Here is a 24773-nt window from a genome sequence, read left to right on the forward strand (position 1 = left end):
ATATTTACATTTACATTTATTCATTTAGCTGACGCTTTTATCCAAAGTGACTTACAAATGAGAACAATAGAAGCAGTTAAACTAAGGATATGCAAGTGCTATGAACCTTTCCAGTTTACTCTAACGCAGTACATTTACTTTTTTTAAATTATAGAATAGAAGAGAGAGTGTTATTAATGGATCAAGTGTTGCCGAAAAAGATGCGTCTTCAGCCGCTTCTTGAAAATGGCTACGGACTCAGCAGCTCTGGTTGAGTTAGGCAGGTCATTCCACCAGTTGAACAGTCAAGGTAAAGGTCTGAGAAAGAGATTTTGTGCCTCTTTGAGATGGCACCACGATACAATGTTCACTTGCAGAGCGCAAGTTTCTGGATGGCATGTAAGTCTGAAGTAATGAGTTCAGGTAAAAGGGAGCAGAGCCAGTGGTTATTCTGTAGGAAAAGGTCAGTGACTTGAATTTGAGGCGAGCGGCAACTGGCAACCAGTGCAATTTAGTGAGGAGAGGAGTGACGTGTGCTCTCTTCGGGTCATTAAAGACCCTTCTAGCTGCAGCATTTTGGAGTCCAGTCTAGATAGAACAAGAGCTTGGATAAGGAGTTGTGTAGCATGCTCTGATAGGAAGGCCCTGATCTTCCTTATGTTGTATAAATCTGCAGGACGGGGTAGCAATGTGGTCTGTAAAGTTCGATTGATCATTGATAATTTTATATGTCAAAAGCTCGAGGAAAAGTTTATTTCTCAGTTCATGACCTTTTAAAAATACACTTACACAACAGAACACAACCTAAATTATAATAATCCAGGGCATTCCTTTATGTTATTTATTCTCAGATATATTCCCCCTGAGTCCCAAGACAATGCACACAAACTAACTAGGCCATGGTTGAAGTAGTAACCATGGCCTAGTTAGTTTGTGTGCATTGTCTTGACTCTTTCCATGGTAATGTAACCTTATCCAGTGTCATGTCAGTCTGGGGCTCACTGAAGAAAATATCTGATCAAGCTCTCTCTCACCTAAGAATCTTACATGATAGCACAGCATTGTGATTTCATGAAGGTCGCTGAAAGGGTTCAAGCTTATCTTTGATTCAGCCTGAAAGATATAGGCTTACATTGCAGAGCTTAATGTAGCCACCAGTGTACCTTAAACAGAATGTGTGTATAGCAACTGTGTTTGCTTTGTTCACTAAGTGTGTGTGTGTGTGTGTGTGTGTGTGTGTGTGTGTGTGTGTGTGTGTGTGCGCGCGCGCGTGCGTGCGTGCGTGCGTGCGTGCGTGTGTGTGTGTGTCTAAGGGCACAACATCATGGTGACCTGCTGAGAGTTTGAATTGCAGGTTGTTTGTCACTATGCATATTTAATTTTAAGTGCATGTGAGATGGTGGTACTGGGTTACTTCATTCTGTAAAAGAGTTTTCAATAACTGGAAAGGATATTGGATGAGTTTAGTCAGTTACGCTCAGGCTTTACAACAGAAAACATCTATTATGCGTTATGCAGATTATTGTCACACTTATAGTGAGTATACATATAGGCAATATACATTAGGTATGGTTGGGCTTTAAGTTATTTACCTCATCTAAGTTTGACTAGAGATGTAAATTATGGTTCAGACCAGTGTTATTTAAGGATTATTTACATAGTATCTATTTATAGACTATTATTTACTATTATTCATCTTTTTAAATTAGCTATATAGCCTTCATTTGTATTTTCAGTTTTAATTTTATGTTCTTTTTTGTTTTTTATTCGTTTTCACACCAGTATTTCTACAGTATACTTTCTGAAAGTAACTTTTACTTTAATGTCCGTTTTAGTAATAATTTTAGTACCTAAACTTATGATTTCAGTTAGTTGCCAAAGACAACATTTCCAATTTTCGTTTTACGTCTTTTATATGATTTTTATATTCACATTTAATATTATATTTGAATTACAGCGCGCGCGCGTGTGTGTGTGTGTGTGTGGTTGTCAGACAGACAGACAGGCAGCAGCACGAGGAGGGAAAACAGCACGAGGCGGCGGCAGGCGGGCTTCTCGAGCGCGCGGGAGACTCTGAGGCGAAACTGTAAATTACCCTGTCAGCCCGAGCCGGTAAGACGCTTTTATGACTTACTGAAATAGACATAAGTCTCTGTGTTGCATAAACGTTAGTGTTAAACAAAACGGGTTCGTCCCGTGCACGAGGACGCTGGTGATATATGTCACAAGTATTGTTAGCCCAGTGTGAGGCGACTGTTGTGTGCTGAGCTAACAGGCTAACCGTTACCCTCGCTTTGGCTGTGTCCCAAAATCTAGTACGCTGTCTATTTAGATATCATTTATTACGGCCATGATGCCTAAAATCACTTTCTAGCTAGACAGGTTAACGTTACAATGATTTGATGACACAGGCTGTATGTCTGCTTACGTTAGACTCCATTCACAACAATATAGCACAGTTCATGTATGTAGACTTTACGTTAGTGTGAGACCACTGAAAGCCCAAACTATTGATTATTCATTAGAACAAGCTGGTTTTAATGTCTGAAGGGAGGGGAGGTGTTGGTCTAAGAAGAGTCTCATAGGATTCAGACTAAGTTAAGTGTGAAAATATCAAGCTATCTAACACTGTGTGTATGTCTCAAAATCTTGTGAGCTGCCTACAGAAAACATTTTGAGCTTCATAGCTCCCATCATCCCAAGTGCACGTATAATTCATTATCAGACTAAACAGAGTATCAGATAAGTAACGTTACTTTAACATTACTCCACGTTACATTTAAGAATAGTATGGCACATGTTCAAAAAACATGGTGTTAGTATGGTAACGTTACTTTGGGAACGTTACATGTACTGTTCATTCGTTATTTATCCAGTGCTGTTTTTTCTTTATTCCTTTAAATCCTTGAATTATTGAATTCCTTTAAATAAGGACCATAACTAGGCTACACCACCTCCTGGCAAAAAAGGTTTGGTCTCTCCCCATTGTTCAAGACATGGTGTTTAAGGCCTTGTCTCTTAAAAAATAGTTTCACAGTGATTTCTAGCCAGACTGACATCTACATGTCAGATACCAACCTTTTGAATGATTAAATATAAGTGATTATCTATATAAAAAGTCTCCAATAAAACCCTAAATACAGAGAGTGATAACACACTGGCCTGCTGCAAGCATGTTTTACTCTACACAATAAAGCGACATATGCTATTAAATATTTTAGAGTAGAGCAAATCCAGATTTTCCATTTGTGTTCTAGGTCTAGGTTAAATTCATGGATATATGTAGGTTCTCCATTTCAGGATTTTCTATATGGCCACTAAAAATGAAAAGATGTCTATTTCTTTTCATGTATGTATGTATGTATGTGTGTGTGTGTGTGTGTGTGTATATATATATATATATATATATATATATATATATATAGATATTCACTCTTAATTATATACCTATGCTGGGGGAAAAAAGGCTTATGAATCTCTAAATGAAATATATTTTCAAAACTGAAATTTGACAAAAAGTCGAGTATTTTGTATCACTGTTATTATTTTTGGTTGTTTAACATTGTCTGTAATTCATATGTGTCTTCTGTGAACAGTAAAGCCCGCTACCTTTGATTTAGTAGGCCTTCTTAATCATTTTGACATTAGACTGCTGAGGCAGACCAGCTTAAAATCACCAAATAAAACAGTGCGTAATGAAGTGCAGCAGAGCATCATCAAGAATATCAAATATTGAGGGGGACAATGTGATCATATCTGATAATTATAAAATTTCTATGGTGGTTATGGCCCTGCGGAAAGGCTCAAAATGGTATTAAAGCTCCACATTGAGCATTTTATCAATAACTGGTGTTATTTCTCTCTGTTTTACGGTTGTAGCCCGTCTACCCTTCGCTTCTTCACTTATGTGTGTGCCTGAACCCATGCCAGGGGGGTGTGAGATGGCAATTAATGGCCTCCAGTGGAGCTAAAGACGCAAGGAATGGGGCATCACGGCCTGCCCTCGTTGTCCAAGCCAAGTCCGCTGTAGTCCATTCACCCAATGCACGAATCTCCTTCAACGCTGACAGAAAGAGATTTCAGGGCGGCGCAGGTGATTTCCTGCCTCAGCCGAATGTGAGAGTGCTGTATGATCAGCCCTACTGTGTCTCAGGGATCCCCACACAACGTGCCTATCCACATGTGCCTACCATAAGAGTCACCCGCGCTCAGAGCACAAGCGTGAGTTCTTTGAATGGTGCAAGTAATGGTTTAAGGACACACAGTGTTAGATCGAAGAGCTTGCCCCATATTAACGCTACTCCTGCTGCATGCCATAGCCACACTCAGCCCCATTGGAACCTTGAATCATTTAGGTTCAAGTCAGGACTGTTAGGTAAAAGGGCCTTTTCGCCTCAGCTGTCTGTTAGTCCTGCCTGTCCCTCCCCACCCAAGTCTTCTTCTCAAAGGTTTGTAATTGAGAAGATCATGCCTACTAATCAGTCTTTGCCTTGGACGAGCAACAAGCTCAGGGATAACACCAATGGCGTTATGCGGCCCCCAAATGCCAAAATGCCCTCGTACTCCAAACAAGAGACCAATGACCTTCACAGTCCTGCCAATATCATAAGCGGCTGCAATGGGACATATGCACGAGGCCTCAAAGCAGATGCAATCAAGCCTCCCCAACCGAGCGTGCCTTTAAAAAACGTATGCACGGATGTGCTTTTGAACCACAGCAAGGCGGCAAAGGATCTGAGGCAGTTTGAGAAGATCGTAATGGAAGAAACTAGAGCAAATGAGCTGGATTGCTGCGTAGGACATGGTGCCAGTGAAGCTTCTCAGAGAGTGACAAAAATCAGCTCTGAGGCAGAGTTCACCGCTGTTCAAAAACTCAATGTACATGCAAGGCACAGGACACTCAACATTTTGAGCAACATAAAACATCTCACAGACAGTTCCGTGCCCATCTACCTTATTAATGAAGATAAGGAGGCTTGTTTTGCACCCATGGAAACCAACAGTGCCCTCAGTTTTGAAATAATGGATGAGAAGTGCCCTTCTGCTGTTTTTTGTGATGGTAAGATGCATGGAGGTGATTGTGCCATTCCAGAGGTGACTGGCCACAATATGGCCTCTCCTCATTCGCCTTCTGTTTACACCGTCACAAACCAGATATCTGCCATTCATCTCACAAAAGAGGAAAGTTGTCAGGCCTCTCAGATGGACACAAGCCCCATGACACTTAATGGAGAGGAGGAAGATAATCCAGAGATTCAGAGGTGTGTGCTTTTAATTGTACTATTAAAAATGTGGGGTTCTGTAAAATGTTCATGAAAAAGTCTCTTCTGATCACCAAGGCTGCATTTATTTTATTAAAAATTGTTAAAACAGTAATATTGTGAAAAAGTACTAAAGTTTAAAATAAATTTTCTGTTTCAAAATATTTTTAAATGTAATTTATTCCTGTGGTGGCAGTGCTCGACATTAAGGCTTGTCCGCTTGTCCGGGACAAGTGGATTTTTTGTAGGACAAGTAGAAGAGAAAATTAGTTGTCCGACCGGACAAGTTAAATTTCAAACAAAATAAAATGCCATGTTACTTCACGTTATGTGCCACTCGTTACGTCTATTTTACAGATTTAATTTTACAGATTTGAAACGAAGACATGTCCTGAATGTGAATGGCCTGTGAATGTCCTGAATGTGACTCGCAGAAAGACGCGCACCATGATGCGCATGCACAGACCGCGCGCCAGAATACAGTTCTCTTTCGCGCTTGAACGAACATCAACACACACAATTAAGCCAAAATGTCATTTGTCGAGTATCTTCATAACACAAGAGCAGTCTTATGATGGACATAAAGAGTTGTGACTCGTGAGAGAATGAGGCGCGTGTGAGATCCGCGTCTCTGTCCACAGCGGTTGCTCTTAAAGGGCCAGCTACCAATAAAGTGTTCTGTCAGTAAAGTTAATGAAAGAACAAAGGGAACAGAGAAAATTACTCACTGCTCTTGACTAAAGAACTTGTGTAGCTTTAATAAGGAGTAGTCTATATATAATTTATAATTTATGCTGCGCAGACTGTTTGATAACTTTATTCAATTTCTGTATATGTCCTACCTGTTAGACAGTTCATTTTTATCCAAACATCAATGGCTTATTGATCATTATAGGTGTTATCAATCATTTAGTTGTTATTGCTAATTTCAGAATTATCACTAATCTGTGTGTGCATTTGGTTTAGAACCAAACAAGTTGACTCATGAAACCATTTGTTTATTATATCGCAATCGCATATCACAACCGCAATATTGATCTCAATAATAGGAATATGACATTGTCCCCAAATCGTGCAGCCCTAGATAAAATTATAAATCTTTACCCGGACAAGTGACTTTTGTGCATGGACAAGTGAAACATAAATTTACTTGTCCGAAGGACAAGTGCCTCAAAAAGTTAATTTCAAGCCCTGGGTGGGAATTTTCAACATAATTCCATAGTGACTCCATAGTCACATGATCCTTCAGAAATCATTCTAATGCTGATTTGCTGCTCAAGAAACATTTCTTATTATAATGAATGTGAAAACCAGTTGTGTTGCTTAATTTTGTTGTGGAAACCATACACTTTTTCAGGATTCTTTAAAGAATAGAAAGTTCAGCAGAACAAAATAAACCTTTTGTAACCCTATAAATGTCTTCACTGTCACTTTAGGTCAATTTAATTCATCCTTGCAGAGGAAATTAAGTATTAATTTCTTTAAAAAAATCTTACTGACCCCAAACTTTTGGATGGTAGATCAACAAATTGGGTTGACTGTATCATTAAAACTTGAATGAACAAATCCTTTTGCATTTTGGACCTAACTTAAAGCACCATTATATTGTGCACCTCATATAAAAGTCACATGTCAGATGTCAATCATCAACATTTTTTTTCTCTATCGTAAATCACTTTTAAGACAGGAAATGCTACTAGATGTTGATGAGGAGGAGCTTCCGGATCAGCTGGAGAATGACTTCAGTGATGATGGTAACAGAACTGCTTCGTTCTGTGGATTTAACCTCAGCATACATGAACCTGTGTTGTCAGAACTCTTTTAGCAAATTGTTTTTGAATGATGTTATATTTTGTCAGACTGTTTTCATAAAAAAAAAATTTTTTACTTTTTGATCCTCAGATGATTGTGATGTCTCCTCAACAACGTCCATGGCAGCCTCGTCCAAGTAATTAGGCTTTTATCTTTAAAACATTCAGCATATAAGGAAGAATCACACTGTTTTATTCATGCTTCTTAACTCTCTAGAAATTGTGGTGGGAATCCACCACCTGTAAAGTGAAGTCAGGCCTCTTAATGGTAAAACTTAAGCAAGGTTTTAATCACAAGCCCTGGTAGATTAATATTTATGATTCATTTATAAAATCCAAGCTGCTGAATTTTGCCACAAAACACATATACGAGTGATACATTTTCCACAAAATTTTCCCTGTACACACACTGAGGTCTAGAGTTTTTTCATCAGAATTGTAGTTCAGCTACAGTATTTTGCAAATAACCTTTTTTATCTTTTTGCTGATTCAAAGATCTCTTTCTGTTAGCTAATCCTGGCTTTGTGCTTGTTGCTGGTGATCTGCCAAAGGCTTACTTTTGACAGATTTTAAATGCAAAGTAAGGCTGACTTGACTATGTAAGCTAGATTACATCTCTTATATACTTTTTCTTATGACTTTACATGCTTCTCTTCTAGTCACCTGACATCACCATGGTGATGACCAACACACAGAGGAGGACCTTACAATTTTTTTGTTTGTTCTAGTGGTTGCTGTCAGAGAAAAGCTTTAAACCCAGAGGCCTGTAGAAAGCTCCCACAATTGTTAGTGTATGATAGAAGTAGAACTATCCCTCTATAACAGGAAAAATGAGTCTCTAGTGAATAGTGTCAGGCCCATGGAGCCATTGTCATGAGGGTTTTTGTAGTAGGTGTTTTCTGGTGTTTTGCGTCTCCCACTCAAAGTAAATGCCCATGTTGAGTGTAAGGCCATTTTGAATCAACCTCAGCGGTTCTACATGACTGTCACGTGAGTTATGTTGCTTTCTGTATCCGTTTTCCACTGATTTATTAAGTTGACTTATTATATGTATGTTTGTCTGGGTGTTCGATTTAAATATTTGCTACTTTTTTTTTGAATCTCTATTTGAAGTGGTTTATTTTTATATGAGGAAGGTGGCTGTTGACAGCATATAGTACAATAATCTTTGTATAAGAGTATTTCAAGAATTCAAAACTGGTTTGTGATTCTTATCGCAATTGTAATATGATCACAAAATGGGTATGTCAGTTAGAGTTGCTGTTTTTTGTGCTAATTTTTTCCCCTCAGTAATTATGCATGTTCAACAGAGCTGAGAGTATTACACTATTATTGCCAGCTGAAAGCATCTTCAAATGAGCCAAAATGTTTATTAAATTAAGTGTCGCGGAATGTGTAGATTTTTCTAAGTAGGGGTTCTGAATACATTCTGAGTGTGTAGATTCTGTTGTCGGCCTGCTAATATATTTATACGTGTTTTGTTTTGTTTGTTTTCTTTAGTGTGGAGGAGCCTATTAGTGCTGATGTGGAGGGGGATCTGGTGGAGAGACCCGCACTTGTTTCCAGTCTCTTCCCTCATATGTCCCCCACACTGTACTTCAGCACTGCAAATGAAAGAGGTTGGCATACACAAAAAGCTCTGCCTTTTAAGGGATATTTCACCCAAAAATGAAAATTAGCCCATGATTTACTCACCCTGAAGTCCTCCTAGGTGTATATGACATTCTTCTTTCAGACGAATACATTTGGAGTTATATTAAAAAATGTCCTGGCTCTTCCAAGCTTTATAATGAGAGTGAATAGGTGTATGTCTTGGAAGTCCATCAAAGCACATCCATTGACTAATGATTAAAGTGCTCCACGCATCTTCGGGGGTTAATAAAGTCTTTCTGAAGTGAAGCGATGCGTTTGTGTAAGAAAAATATCCATATTTACAACTTTATCAACTAAAATAATTAGCTTCCGGCAGGCGGCCTACGCAAGTCAACTTACGCCAAAAGAGTAACAATTGACGATGTTGGTGTAGCGTAAGCTTTGACACCTCTCGCGGTTCAAACAAACGGGACTGGGCAACCACGTTTCGTCATTACGCTGTGTGTCAAGTTCAAGTGTTAATCTTTTGGCATAAATTGATGTGCACGGCCGTCTGCCGGAAGCTAGTTATTTTAGTCGATAAAGTTTTAAAAATGGTTATTTTTCTTACACAAAGGCATTGCTTCACTACAGAAGGACTTTATTAACCCCCGGAGGCGTGTGGAGCACTTTATTGGATGCACTTTGATGGACTTCCAGAGACATACACCCATTCAGTCTCATTATAAAGGTTGGAAGAGCCAGGACATTTTTTAATATAACGCCGATGGTATTTGTCTGTAGAAGAACGTCATGTACACCTAGGATGGCTTCAGGGTGAGTGAATCATGGGCTAATTTTCAGTTTTGGGTGAACTATCCCTTTAAAGCATCTTTCATGTATTACAATATATACTGTATATACATATGACACTAGGATTCGTTATTACCTTTTTCAGACATTTCTCACATTTTTCTCTTTTAAAAAACAGCTCTTAAACACTGTTGTAACATTTTCTCCTCACTTCACAGTGGAGCTGTTGCCTGCTGAACAGAGGAAGCTACTCAAATGGAAGATAACTACAGTCACTCCCAATGTGGTGAAAAACACCATCTCCAGATCGCACTTCAAAGCTACCAAGAGTGAGTCAATCGCTTCTGTTTTGCAATGTTGTTTTTAGCAATGTTCAAAATTAAAACTGTTTTCGGAGTAGTTTTCTGCTTGCATTAAGGCTGGAATACACTACACGAATTTTTATATAAAAACAGATTTTAAAATGCTAGGCATTATACACTTGTAAATGGTTACAGAGAAAAAACTGGGCACCATACACTAAATGACTCCGTATCACACACTACCAGACTTTCAAGTCCTTCCAAACACAACAAACTCATAAACATGCACCTCGTTACTAGGACATAACGTTTACATTTATGTATTGAGGAGAAAATTTTATCCAAAGCGACTTTACAGGAGAGGAACAAAGTAATTCATCAATATTACTAATATATAGGGATGCCCCAAAATGAAAATTCTGTGCCGAAAATTCTGGATGCACTTGGCTGAAAACCAAAAATCATTTGTAACATAGCTTTTTTTTAAATAATTGTATTAATATTAGACTTTTTAATGAATTTCAATGATACTGAGTTAAAAAAAAATGCAAGCCAATAAAATAACTACACTCTTATTGAACGTAGTAACACACTAAAATTGGACAAATATATTAATTATAAATATATTATTCTTTATTCAGTTCTGTGCAACAGAATCAGATTTAACAGATTTATTTTTTGACCAATTATCCAAATAAAGTATGACCTACAAAGCTTTTATTATCAGAGCATGTGAGCAGAGCGTAGCAGGGAGGGGATCAGTGAATGAGACTGGTAATGATTGGTAGGCTATTGGTAGATTATCGGTTCACGTACCGCCAGGCGCTAGCTATCTGTCACGTCACATTTAAAAGGCGCAAAACCGTATTTATTGTTTGAATTTCGTTATAAAATTGACAGAATCTCAGGATCTGATTGGTTTCATATCAAAAGTAACCTGCTCTATCTTGTCTGTCTCAGTGTCCGTGTCTTCTTTCTTTCGCAATTTTTCCCTGCGTGAGAAAATGGATGTGTGGCGTGAGAGCGTGTGAAAAGGGTCAATTGTGTGAGTCTCACAGTGAATGCGTGAGAGTTGGCAGCTCTGACATGAGTGGAGCGTTCGCATGGGCCGTGAGCAACTGAGTGGAGCACGTGTGCATAGAGCGGAATATTGAGCACAGCATCACTGCGACATATATTTTCGGCTGTTTTTCCATTTCGGCCAAAAACCAAAATGTCATTTTCATCCATACTAATATACAATGACATGTTTATTTGACAACTAGATTATGAAGCAACCTAGAGAAGAAATGCAGGGAAATGTATGACAAATTAAATCAATATGTGTTCTGAAATCACTAAGTGTCAAACATGTTTAATATAATCTGACTGGATGGATTCATAGTCTGTGCCCATTATACAGTGTGCATTTTTCTTTGAAATCCGCCAACTCTAACTGGCAAGAATCTGCAGACTGGCTCTGATTTTCAGCAACTATTGCTTACTCGTCCAGACTGCAAAAGTTATGTCATGTATTCCAGGGTATAGTCTGTTGTCATGTGCTGTTCTTAATTCTAGAGAGTCATGATTGGCTGGGCTGCTGGGGTCACCATATGAAGTCACCAGGGTTCAATGCTATTAGAGAGTTTCAGAAGGTAAGATTGGTAAGATTATCATATGTGTATAATAGGGCTGCACGATTAATCGCAATTTACATGAAATCACACTTAAACCGATTTGGCTTATCGCGATTATGAAATCGCAAATGCTGCGATTATTTTTTATGTGCAGCTTGTCATTGATGTACGGCTATGTAAACGCTGCTCCATATGAAAGCACTGTGAGTTTGAGTCGCTTATAGCGTGCATTTGAAAAAGCAACACGCATCAAACATCTTTCCAAACATGAGAAGCATTTATGAGCCTCTTGTCTAACTAAAGACATTTAATAACATGCTTTTGCTCCAAACTCACTTCATTACGACAGTTGAGCATCCTTCTGTGAGATGATGTGGCTTCTTACACATAATAAGGCAGTTGTGTGTTTATAGGTCATGTTTAATCAAAAAAGCGTTTCAATCTTCTGTTTATTCAGCTACAGCGATAGGGATTTCCTGGAATGATGTGCGTTATTGTATTTCTGCAGCGGGGTGTATTTGGCGTGTCTGCGTTAGAGCGCCCTCTGGTGTTCAGATGGAGCAGCATTTACTACCGATCAGCTGCACTGCTCTGACAAGCTGCGCATAAAATAATCGCAGCCTTTGCCAAATCGCGTGCGGTTTCATTGCGATTAATCGTGCAGCCCTAGTGTATTACCATTGTGTAATAGAAATCCATCAAGTTTGTTTCTCATATTAAATGACCTGAAAATTATCTGTCTAGTTGCTGATATTATTTTGATACCTTTCATAATTGCATTATACTTCCTGTCAACTGAGTATTAACAAGCGTGCATTTCTGTTTGGCAGCTGAACCACTTTCCAGGCTCCTTTCAGATTGGCCGGAAGGACCGACTTTGGAGAAACCTGTCCAAGATGCAGGCACGCTTTGGCAAAAGAGAGTTTGGCTTTTTCCCACGCTCCTTCATTCTCCCACAGGATATCAAGCTGCTGAGGAAGGCCTGGGAGGATGGATGCAAGCAGAAATGGATTGTCAAACCGGTACCATTACATTACTAGAGTTGTTGTGAAATTACTTTCTGAGGTTCTTGTCATTGACGTGCTGCCATTTCTCTCGTTTAGCCTGCATCTGCTCGTGGAATTGGCATTCAGGTCATTCACAAGTGGAGCCAAATGCCACGCAAGAGACCGCTCCTCGTGCAGAAGTTAGTTGGACAACCTTGGATCATATAGGATTCCTCGTTGAGGGAGGTTTCTGATTTTTTTTAAACGATGTGGTCTGTATTTCTGCAGGTATCTTCACAAGCCCTACCTCATCAGTGGGAATAAGTTTGATCTACGCATCTATGTGTATGTGACTTCTTATGACCCACTCCGTGTTTACATCTTTAACGATGGACTAGTACGTTTTGCAAGCTGCAAGTGAGTATATGTCATTCAACAAATCCAAAAATTTGCAAATGTGGTGAGTTTGCTCATTTAAACTGATATTTTCTGAATTTTATTCAACACAGATACTCTCCTTCTATGAAGACCCTCAACAACAAGTTTATGCACCTTACAAACTACAGTGTAAATAAGAAGAACTCTGAGTATCAGAGTAACAGCGATGACAAGGCCTGTCAGGGCCATAAATGGTAAGAATAAAGAGTTATTACACAGGTATTCAGAGTGAGTCTGTCCTGCACTTGTAGGGTGGTTTGTGTAATAATCAGCAGCCAGCTCATGGCCTCAAGATAACCATTATAAGTCAAATATTAGAACTGATCTCAGATTCGTAATACAGTCTAATGATTGAGGTTTTATTTAATACAGGGCTTTGAAGGCACTGTGGCAATACTTAGGCTCTCAGGGTATCAACACCACTCTCATCTGGGAGAAGATCAAAGATATGGTCATCAAAACAATCATTGCGTAAGTGTACTGCATTTCTAGTTTAGTTCTGTATTTGCAGATTGTCCTTATATATGTCCACACTATGTTTAAGTGTATTATTTTCTCTCTTCCCATGGCAGGTCTGACCCCTATGTGAACTCACTGGTGAAGATGCATGTACGGTCTGCCTATAGCTGTCATGAGCTGTTTGGCTTTGACATCATGTTGGATGAGAATCTGAAGCCATGGGTACTGGAGGTGAACATCTCACCCAGGTACATCATACAGGAAATCCTACAGCTGAAGCTGTTCAGGATTTACAGTTGTCTGGCAACTTTAGGTCAAGCCATTAGTTTCTAAGTTACTAACCATATGATAAGTTACACTGATGTAAGGTGGAATGTTATATTACTTGGTTATATTAATTATTGGAATAATCAAAGTGTGTGAATCAGTGTTTATTTGGCACACAAAGGAGGGTTACTCTTATGGACCATAATAAATTTAGAGTTTAAATTTCAAGTAGCGTCACTAGTACTACTTATAGTTAGTCCCCAACATTATCAGTTCCTGCAAGATTAGGATTTGGCCTCATAAATGCACTGAACCAGAGGATTTTTCCAGTAAAATATGTTCATTTAGTTTTCATAATTTAAATTTTTCCAAGCTGTTGAGTTCCACAGAATCCTGCCATCTGTATTAAATATTGTTACCATAATGTTTCCTCTTCTCTCTGTAGTCTGCATTCGAACACACCGCTGGACGTCAGCATCAAGGGTCAGATGATACGGGACCTGCTGAACCTTGCTGGCTTTGTCTTGCCATCGAGAGAAGACAATGAGCCTTCCAGTTCCAGTGCCAGCAGCTCCACCAGCAGGTCAGTTCTGGTTTTACATATTCAAATTTTGTATATTGACTTGTATTGCTGTATATTAATTGGTATTTTTATACATTACCACTCAAAAGTTTGGGGTCTGTAAGTTTTATTTTTATTTTACTTCATTACTACTTTATACCGTTTGTCAGCAACGAAGCATTAAATAAATAAAAAGTGATATACTTACTTTTATAATATTATTATATTTAAAAATTTTATTCATCAAAGAAGCACAACCGTTTTCAACTGCTAATAATAAGAAAAAGTTTCTTGAGCAGCAAATCAGCATATTAGAATGATTTCTGAAGGATCATGTGACACTGAGGACTGGAGTAATGATGCTGAAAATTCAGCTTTACATCATAGGAATAAATTACATTTTAAAAAGTTATTTGAAATTGTAATAATATTTCACAATATTATAGTTTTTTTCTGTAATTTTGATCCAATTTATGCTGCCTTGGTGTTGCATGAGATTTTTTATTATTTATTTTTTTTAAATTTGAAAAATCTTACCGACCCCTAACTTTTGAATAGTGGTGTAAGTGCATATTATTCATTTATATTTTTGTTGTTATTAAATTATTTATTTTCTGCCTCTTATTAAAGTTTTACTCTATATTGTTCAGTTTATGTGGAGTGGTGCGAGAGAGATGGCGATCCGACATTTCGACTGATGAGAAAGTAAAGAGAGCTTTTTATCTGAGCCAGCGCTTTGGAGACCAGGTACTCAAACACACCCTTTCTTTATCATATACTTATCACTGATGGTCACTTAAACTACACAGAAAGCACTGTACAATCATCCAAGCTGGAAGTTATTGTTACTAATTATTAGTGGTGGGGGAAAAAATCGATTCTGTTCAGTATCGTGATATTTTGCGCACACAATTATATCGATACAGTAGCGCAAAGTATTGCGATATTTAATTATAAAATTATCTGTTTTACTTTCCGGTTTTCTTAGAGTTTACTCTGATCATTTACATTTGCGTATTACATCCACAAGGTGGCGCTTGTTGCGGTGCTTTGTTGTCGTACATTCGACAGCAAATTCAAATGAAAATGGCTTCAGTATTACGGTTGTACACGACGCTCCGCATCTTTCAAATCGAAAGTGTGGGTAAATTTCGGTTTTATGATTATTCTCAGGTTTATGTTACTCTATTATGTCTGCTTTATGTTACTCTATTGTATTTAAATAATTTTAAGTTATGTGCTGGGAGCTCAGTGAGTTTTGTTTGTTTCATATTAAATATTTCCTGCTCGGTCTTGTCTGTCAGCGCGTTGTCATTGTCCTCTATTTTTCACTGCTTGAGAACATGGGTTGAAATCGCCCTCTAAACCCTCATTCACTAAGTTAGGCCTATTCCCTAAGTTAACGTTAGTCCACTAATACTGTTCACTTGAAGGAGTGAATGAAAACGAGTGAGCGACAGGCGTTGAGCGTACATACGCTGTACATTCGTTAATGCAGTGCAATGTGGGACAGAGACGCGATCTGACACGCGTCCCATTTTCTCACAAATCTCTACGTTTATTTAAATAATTCAAGATTGCTCTTATGAGAACACTCGACAAAACTGACATTTTGGCATAATTTGTGTGTTATGGTTTGTTCAAGCCCGAAAGAGAACTTGATACTGACGCGCGTCTTTTCTGTGGGTCGTGTGTGTGTGTGTGTAATACAGGCAGGATTTAACGGATACTGCGTAATTGCGTTAAACATTTTTAACGCTTTAAACTTTTTTTTTTTGTTTTTGTTGCGGTGCCGCGGTGGGCAAGTGATGAAACCAGTGTTGCAATGTGTCCCGAATGTTCAAGAACAAGTTTTTCAGTTTTTGCACTTCAGTTAATGTGTAGAAGATAATGTTTACAGAATTAAATGTGACATTTAAAGTGAGGTGAGCGGTCTTATTTTTTGTAATGCCTTTGAATAATATGGGGGACGTGAATCGCAATATCGCAGAATCGAATCGCAATACTTGCTGTATCGCAATATATTGAGAATCGCAATAATATTGAATCGTGGCCCAAATATCGCAATACTATCGAATCGTCACATTTTTGCCAATTCCCACCCCTACTAATTATTGTTATTGTTGTTGTATACTATTGTTACAGTTATTGTTGTTGTATACTAATGACTGCATTACCTCAGTTCCTCACACATTTTATGAAATATGTTTTTGTCTGTGTAGGAATTCTGTGCCACAATCCTGGATGTTCTGACTCCTGATGATGTGCGTGTACTGGCAGAGAGTGAGGATGAGTTGACTCGTAAAGGAGATTTTGAGCGGGTTTTTCCCTCTCATGTTTCCTCCCGGTACCTCCGCTTCTTTGAGCAACCACGCTACCTCAACATCCTCCTCAACCAATGGGAACAGAAATACTGGCTCAGCAGGAGCAAAGGTGTGTGTCTTCATTGCACCATGCTTTGATTTGTACTAGTGATCGACCGATATTGATTTTTTATAACCGATACCGATACAGATTATTTGCATGTGTATGTGCCCGATAACCGATATGCAGAACCGATATTTATTTACTGTTATACTTCTGTTTTTGGCACAATTATTACAACACAAATGAACTGAACAAACCATTTTATTTATAACAATCACTCCCTCCTTGCATACAAAAAAAAAAACCTTTATATTTATACACAAATAAATAGAGGGGTCTGAGTCGAAAAAATTAAGTGCACTGTTACTAAGTGTCTTTGTTTAAAAATAAAAGCTTTGATGAGGTAAAAAATAAAGCACAAAAACACTATTCTAACATATTTGGATATGTTTATTTGTTTTCATAAATGGTAAACTAATCAAATTACAATAAAAACATTTATATTATTACATTATATAATTTATATCTAAATTATACATATCATTTATAAGCATCAGCGGCAACAATGTTAACAATAGGCAAAATAAATGTTAAAAGTCTAATGTTTTCATATGGAAAAAATAATTGACAGGGGAGTCATATCACCTTTGCAGAAATGTAATTCATTTTAAACAGTTTTAGAAGGTTTATGTGCCGTTTGTTTAAACTAAGAGTGAGGAATAATTCACTGGGTAATATTAATTCACTGCATAATATTAGCTGGAATAGCCTATAACATCAGGAAAGTAACAAACAAAACAGCATATACATCATTGCATTTTCCAACTAGTATGTTATTAATTATTATTAATATTTTTGTCGGTCTAGATCATGAAATGCTTTATGACAAAGTGCTGTTTATCTATGCATTTACACAGAACTATAACATTAGGCTATACGTTACTCAACCGCGATCGCGCGTGCAGATAATAAATAATTAATTTCCACAAAGCGGTATATTTAGATGTGTATTAGCGAAATAATTTCTATGTAGTAAATGATAATATAATCTAGGGTGTTTAAACAAGATGATCTTGTCAAAAGTTTCATTCAGTGGCCGTGCTTGAGCATTCCTGATCATCAACCCAGTGAGTGCTCAGCAATATGAACAAACTTTTTTTTCGAGACTAATGGTGAGCAAATACAACAGATAGAGAATTAAATTCAGCGCTTTTATTTTCAACATGCACTCATTCATGTCTGTTTTATTTAATTCATGTAAAGTTACGTCTTTATTGGGGAAGGACATGACGGATTACGCTACGTGGCTCAATGAGTTCGTCTCAATTTTTTAGAACCAAGCTGCATAAATAAACTATATCAGGCATTTATGTCTCAAATCTCATTTCTGCATGTCTGTTATGTTAAATAAAGTTGAATAATTAAAGCAAAGCAAGTAGAACATATACTTTACCTGTGCACAGAGTTGTTATTGACTGATCTCCTCAGACGCGGGCTACAATGGCGGAATTCTCAAAACGGCCACAAGATGGCGCCGTTTATCGGAAAATCCGATATTACAAAACCGATTCCCGATTATGGGAAAATGCTTAAATATCGGGAAAAATATCGGTAAACCGATACATCGGTCGATCACTAATTTGTACATCTGGCTTGGTTTGAGTAGCTATCCATTTTGACTCTTTCAATACTTCATTTAGCTATCAATCTACTGAGGGATTTGTGTGAGAAGAGGGTGCACCTGGGGAACCTGGCAGATTCTGTTCATCACGTAAGTACTGATGAGAGTGCAGCCGCACCATAGTTGCTGTTTTTTAACCGACTGTTATAATATACGGCTACACTATTGGAATTCAAGGTTTTGGATACAATATAAGGGCTCGACATTAAGTCTTTTTATCAGTGTTCAATCAGCTTTGACATATTTAAATCTGCATATTGCCATATCTGCACCTTTAAAGGGCATTTCCCCCCCAAATCTTATTAAATGTATGCTTCAAATTTCATTTTAAATACTCAAGTTTGATCAAATTCAATTAGAATAATAAGACACTACAGGTAGGGCTGATCAAATTGAATAATTTACACTGAAAAATTAAAACTGCATTGAATAATGTAATGAGGTGTTTATTTTAAATATTTTTGAATATACAAATAAGAAACTTTGGAAGGAATGGTACTTTTAAACATATTGGCACTTAACCGCCAGTAGGTGGCGGCAGGCGACGGTTTTAATGAACGAGTCATTGAGGCAGTCATTCAAATAATTCGTTCAAACAAACGATTCATTCAAGAATGAAACAGTTGTCTATGAATGGGTCATTGAATCTTTGACTCAGCCGATTCGTTCAAAACGCTGAATCATTCAGTAATGAAAACACGGTTGTGTGTTGCTGTGAGATGCGCTACGGTTCTGCTGTCATCTTTGTTTGGAACCATTTTCGCTGCTGAATCAGTACAAAAACAGTCAATATTGCGTCTATAACGTAAGTGACTTAATTTTAACTGTTTATTCACCTGTTTTCAATCTTTTGTTAATGTCTTGTTTTCAATCGTAATGGTATTTAGGAAAACAGCACTATTCCTGTGAGATTGCTTAACTGTATCATATGTTAAAAATATAAAACTCCACATTTTAAATTTTTACAGGCAGCATGTTGTTAAAGGAGTTTCTTTGTGTGAGCTGTGCTCATTTGTTTCCATTTCTCGAGAGGCTGCACGTGACTGAACAGTGCAACCTTGTTACAGTCAGTAATTCAGTATTATTCACTATCGATCGCAACTTATAGACTAAATGTAATAAAATCACAATCATTCTTTCGTTTTATTGATTCCCTAGTTCTTTTTTTTTGTTATTGACGTTTTAATCAGGCTACTTGTCCGGTCAGGCACGTAAAATTCTCTTCTATTTGTCCCTTCATAAAATTCATTTGTCCTGACAGGCAGCCAAGCGTTAATGTCAAGCCTTGAATACATAAAGAAAAGTGCTTTATAAACCATAAAGTCCTGTAATGTGACGTATTTCTATACAGTAGATTGGTACCTGACTTACAAATAGAATAGAATCATCCCCAGCAATCTCTGTGATATATTTTTTTTAAATCATGTTTACCTAAAACTACTAGTAAGATAGTGGAAATTAATTGGTCATTGCTTGTGTGAACTCTATTTTGAAGTTAATAAAATCAATAAATTGAGTAACTATATTTTTGTTATATATGTGCTTGTATTCACAGTGGTCTTCCAAGTCGTATCATGGACATAGATCTCAGCTTTCTAGATCTAGGTATGTACATACAGTACTTCCAATCATCCCTCACTGACAACTTGCATCTAAACTTTTTCTCATGACCTTATTCTCATTCTTATGTCATGTCTCTCTCTCTGTTTCTCAGTGTGATGGTCAGTCAGAGATCTGATGCTGAAGACGAGGACTTGTCTGATCGGGAGGTTCAGTCAGTCACCATGAGTCTTCCAGACATGAGTTTGCTGAGTACTGTTAGCCTGAGTCCCAGTCCCACCTCCAGCTCCAGCCTGGTCAGTGACAGCCTGCCTTCTCACGACGACCTTTGAGCTCGACCCCCACAACCCTGGACATTCAGAGCTTCTAAACTGTGTGTATACTTAACATCTCACCTAAAGCTCCTAGTAGAGCTCTTAGAGTTGTGCAGTTCTGCATTTGAAGGGAGAGAACTGGAAAGCAGACTAAATAAAATAACTGGCCAAATGGATGAGTGTTAAAAGCAGTAGTTTGATGCTGGAACACAGGTGTATATACACTGCATGTGGGTGGCAGAAGGAAAGAGCTCTATTGTTTGGGGGTTTGATTGCATTTCCAAATGAGCCTATAAATAATTTGGCTTTGTTTACATCAAAGGTCTATGTATAGTACAGGCATCTTTGGGCAGATTATTTTAAATGTGTGGGATGAAATATAAAGTTTGGAAAGATATACTATTGTAAAAATAAAAAATTCGCTGTCATGTCTTCTAATGGAATTTGTATGCCTGGCAGAAGGGAGACAAATGCTCAGGTTAGGGTTTTAAAATTAAAATTGCTATTTGAAATATGACTGTTTAATTATTTGGTAACCATTTTACTTAGGTCCTCAAAAGTATTGAATATTCAGAGCGATCTGTGGATCTTGTGATTTATTTTGAGCATATCACAACTGTTCTATGCAATAACAACTTGGCTGATCTGTAGGGGTGTAACAATAAACTCATGCCACGATTCGATACATTTTTATTACTTATTAATCTATAATTTTTTTTTATTATCAGGACCACAAATATTCCCCCATTGCATTATTATACATTATATATAGTAGTTTCATGTAGAAATGTCGCTGAAACTAAACTTTCTTTTTTTTTCTCACGCAGTACTTGTGCTTTAAATGCAGGCATTGGATCTCTTACACAGACAAGCCGCAAATACCCTCCCTGTGCTCGCTATGTCCCACCTCCTACTATTCATGCACTGTACATATAAGAATAAACCTCGTACTACTATAACTGAATGTGATATGGTGATTTAAATTATGTTTGTGCTTTCACTTTGAGGAGTGCCGTTCCAGAGCGTATGCGCTTCAGTTCTAATTGCAAGAAAGTGTCAAAATGACTTTTCCCAAACTGTGAATGGTTAGTTCATCCAAATATAAACATTCTGCATTTACTCACTCTCATGTTGTTTTTGCGCATCATGCAAGCATTTGAATGTCCGTGTTTACTACAGAATGCGCGTGGTTGTAAATGTGTCCATCGTATAAAGCCATTGTGTTTCTTCAGAAGACTTTGGATTAGACCACTTGATTGATTATTTTTACGATATTTGTTTTAAGTTTTAGAGGAATGGACTTAAAATGGAGGAACGGAAATCTCTCAGGTTTAAAAAAAAATATCTTCGTTTGTGTTTGAAAGTTGAACGAAAATTTTATAGGTTTGAAACGACATGAGGGTGAGTACATGATGACAGAATTTACATTTTTGGGTGAATTATACCTTATAAATACAGTAAGCTGAGTCTTGGATACAACTAAATCAATTATCGCAAATCATATTGATACATCAACAATACAAATGGTCACATTTTTATATTTCGAAATCTCAATAACTATGTATAATTACACCCCTACTGACTGGTATTTCTGCATGGGTAGGTTAGAGGAATAGTGTCTCATAGGGGCAGATTCCCTTTAGTATGCATTTAGTTACTATTTACTACTTTTATAACAGGTGGTACAATTACTATTGCTCATAGCGAATTGTGCAAACGGTGTACAACAGTTGTTCTCAACTAGGAGTCTGGGAGCCCCAACAAACTTCCAAGGGGCCCTAGAAATGATATTTCTTATTTTAGTTACAATTTTCTTTCTTTTAAGAAGCAGAGTTTCCATGTTCTTGGTAAAACCTGGAAAAATGAGGTAGCTTAAATTTAAGTGTTATTTCTTAACCTGAAAAAATGTAACTGTAAATTCATTTGTTAAAAAGAAAAACTAGAAATGCTCTTTAAAAAAAAAAATATTTGTAATAAGAGTACCAAAAGAATGCATTTTCTAAACCATGCCTTCACTTAATCCTGATGCTCTTAAACCTATAATAATGATTTATAGTTAAGAGGAGTCGGGACAGGATATGCGTCAGTTGCCTGTACGTGTCACATCATATTCGTAAACAGAAACATAGCTTTGGAGAGGTCTTCAATCCTGCTCCTGGAGGGCTACTGTCCTGCAGAGTTTAGTTCCAACCTGCTTCAGCACACTTGCCTTTGTATATTCAAGCGATCCTGAAGAGCTTGATGAGCTGATTCAGGTGTGTTTGATTAGGGTTGGAACTAAACTCTGCAGGACAGTGGCCCTCCAGGAGCAGGATTGAAGACCTCTGATGTAAGGTGTGGGAGTAGCGTGAAGGTGGACCATGCAAAACTACAAACCTCCGGGGAATCACCTTTTGTAAAAACAAACACAATGCTAGTTATGTTTAACTGTGGTTCTGTAAATTCCGGATGACCGCCAGAGGTGGTGCTAAGCACAAGTTTATTATCGCTGCGCCAGCCAGATAGGTTATGAAAAGATAACAGCTAAGTCCCGCCATGACGTAGGCTGAAGAGCAGGGATATAATCCGCAGTAGCCCGGTGCCCTGCCTCGGAATGCTTTCTGGTGCATTCCAAATCACAAAGAACTCTGGCGGTCATCTGAACCACAGTTACAGTACATGTGTAACTAGCATTTGTTTTCATTCCTCCTGACCACCACAGGCGGTGCTAAGCACTAATGGATGACACATACCAACTCATTTATAAGGAATAACTGTCCACGACACCCAATGGTTCGAAGGTCGTGCACAAAGGAATTTGAGTATGAGCAGTCCCACACAGGAAAAGACATAAAACAAACAGCCTTTAAATGCTTTGTTAGAAAACTACTAGCAAGGAAGGACCCCAAGGAAGGACCATCAACTGGAGCATGATGAGCAGATATGTCAGAGCAGAGTCGCTTTTGTTGTCTTCTAATAGATTTTCTAAGAGACTCTGTACTTTCAGTGCATTACAGTAAACGTTCAATTCCTTGATCCTCACACCAAGAAAAAAAAGTCCTCGAGTCAGCAGCATGAAGCGTGTTGAAGTAGCCTTGGTATTACCAATGGTGTTGACTACTGCTGATTCACAACCACAAAAACAGTGAACTGGACCCAGTGGCCAGACCCGAAGCTGAAGATGAGCCGGATCCAGATGCCAAACATGCCCATTTAACTTACAGCGGTTTCTTCTGATGGGAAGCTGTCATGGTTGGCCCTGCAAATGATTTAGAAGAAGAGAAAACCATGGCTTGGCTGCCCATTGAGGTGCCATTAAAAGTACTTTGTGTTGTAACAGGAATATTCGGTATAATCTCACATAGAATTGAAAATGGAGGGAATGCATACAGCAGGCAACATGGCCACTCATGGGCTAATGCATCCTGTCCCAGTGGGCTGGACTTTTCAGTCCTCACAAACCACCCCTGGCAATGAGTGGTCAGTTCTGATGCAAACAGGTCCACTTCTGCTTAGCCATACAGCCCCATTTCCCCGGACGTAGCTGATCCCTGATCTGAGCATCCGTGATTTGATTGTCCGTTCCTGGGAAATTAACCGCGCTTATTGAAGCCAGTTGGTAAAGAGACCATCTGACAAGCCAGTTTTTGAAGCCAGTTGGTAAAGAGACCATCTGACCTCTTGCAAGTTAGCTGTAAAGATGCGAGAGACCTGGTGCCACCTTGATGATTAAAATGAAAGACAGTCTGTGTTGTCTGACTGAACAAGCACATGGCGGCCTATCAATGCTAGTAAGAAGTGTTGTAGCGCTAGGTACACTCCCCTTAATTTCAGTATGCTCTTCAGTCCCTCTATGGCTCTTCAGTCCTTCTGTCATTGTGCCATCTGAAGTTGAGAAGCATTGTGGTGATGCAATCTCTGAGAGTGTCCCAAGCTCACGAGTCACATGACCCATTGTCAATAGAGCAGTCCGTAGGAACTGAGGCACAGAAGGGTCCACATTTGATGGCAGGGTTAGGGCAAGAAGCAGCTGGCAGATAGTATTCTCTGCTCAAGTTACATAAGCTACTGACTCGTATGCCTTCTACAATAATGAGTCAGTACGTCCAGATAGGCCGTTTCTCAATATGCATTCTTGTCTGTACTTGTGTTCTTGTGGACTTGTGAAACGTCATCAGTCGCTGCCAAAGTACGGTTCCAATTCAAAGTTCACATCTAGCCAAGTCCAGTTCAAATCCCCGGATGTGTTCTTTATCCACCCCTTTTACCGAGGATGCATCGAGAGGTGACTTGTGTGGACTTGAGACAGCCAGGTATCCCAGAATGCATCTCGCACCAACCAGTAAGCGTCAATAGCAGAGGAGAAAACGTATAATATATTATTATAGTAATATAGAAATACTACTGTTATTGTGTCACGAAATGTAATTTTAATAGTGTTTCAGGCGAGAATGTAGTTGTTTAAAGCTCAAATCTGTGGTTTATTTATAAAGATAGCGCCTATTTGAAAAATGTATCTGACTTTTTCGGAGTTGTGAGATCCAGACGATCACCGGGAGTTCAGTGCTCATTAACCCCGACTGGAACAGCTTTTCTTCGGCTAGTCCTTCGGATGTTTGCCGCTGGCTCTCTAGTCTAGTGGTTAAACATGAGATGTAATTTGTCTTGTGTATAAGTCGATCTTTGGTCTCATTAATCTATAGTTTGTTCCATGGCAAAACGTTTTGGCTGAGGGCAAAGTGAAGTTTCATAATTTTATATATTTAGGCTATTTAACTTTAACTTTGTAGTCTATTAGAGAGCTGA

General features: G+C 38.2%; 2 protein-coding genes across 5 annotated transcripts in view; both read left to right on the top strand.

Annotated features, from left to right (window-relative positions):
* abcb6b (ATP binding cassette subfamily B member 6 (LAN blood group) b) overlaps positions 1-2025 on the top strand; it is a 56887-nt gene extending 54862 nt beyond the window's left edge. The window contains exon 19 of the transcript XR_013197119.1: positions 1977-2025. The gene's annotated coding sequence lies outside the window, so the exon portion shown is untranslated. The remainder of the gene's footprint in view (positions 1-1976) is intronic.
* ttll4 (tubulin tyrosine ligase-like family, member 4) lies at positions 1982-20947 on the top strand. Of its 4 annotated transcripts, none has more exons than XM_077215879.1 (20): positions 1982-2091; positions 3859-5038; positions 5134-5240; positions 6924-6994; positions 7143-7188; positions 8552-8670; positions 9655-9765; positions 11296-11372; positions 12185-12376; positions 12458-12540; positions 12629-12757; positions 12850-12972; positions 13151-13249; positions 13351-13485; positions 13950-14087; positions 14717-14813; positions 16289-16499; positions 18134-18204; positions 19670-19719; positions 19829-20947. In XM_077215879.1, the coding sequence occupies exons 2-20, from the start codon at positions 5006-5008 to the stop codon at positions 20004-20006; spliced, it is 2070 nt and encodes a 689-aa protein (XP_077071994.1). In that variant the 5' UTR covers positions 1982-2091; positions 3859-5005; the 3' UTR covers positions 20007-20947. The 4 variants fall into 4 exon arrangements, with proteins under 4 accessions (XP_077071994.1, XP_077071991.1, XP_077071992.1 ...); XM_077215876.1 differs by having other exon boundaries at positions 1983-2091; positions 3859-5240; positions 19829-20047; positions 20816-20947; XM_077215877.1 differs by having other exon boundaries at positions 2000-2091; positions 3859-5240.
* The last annotated feature ends 3826 nt before the right edge of the window (positions 20948-24773 follow it).

The sequence above is a fragment of the Siphateles boraxobius genome, unplaced genomic scaffold, assembly GCF_051911475.1.
Source record: "Siphateles boraxobius isolate OS27281-9 unplaced genomic scaffold, OSU_SipBor_1 7, whole genome shotgun sequence".
In the NCBI taxonomy this organism is placed as follows: Eukaryota; Metazoa; Chordata; class Actinopteri; order Cypriniformes; family Leuciscidae; genus Siphateles; species Siphateles boraxobius.

Bases quoted from the DNA above. Each gene is read 5' to 3' on its own strand.
- ttll4 (XM_077215876.1), top strand. From the start codon at position 3,931: ATGGCCTCCAGTGGAGCTAAAGACGCAAGGAATGGGGCATCACGGCCT. The intron at 8,671-9,654 runs GTTGGCATACAC...CTCACTTCACAG, and splicing joins CAGCACTGCAAATGAAAGAG to TGGAGCTGTTGCCTGCTGAA. The intron at 13,250-13,350 runs GTAAGTGTACTG...TTCCCATGGCAG, and splicing joins GTCATCAAAACAATCATTGC to GTCTGACCCCTATGTGAACT.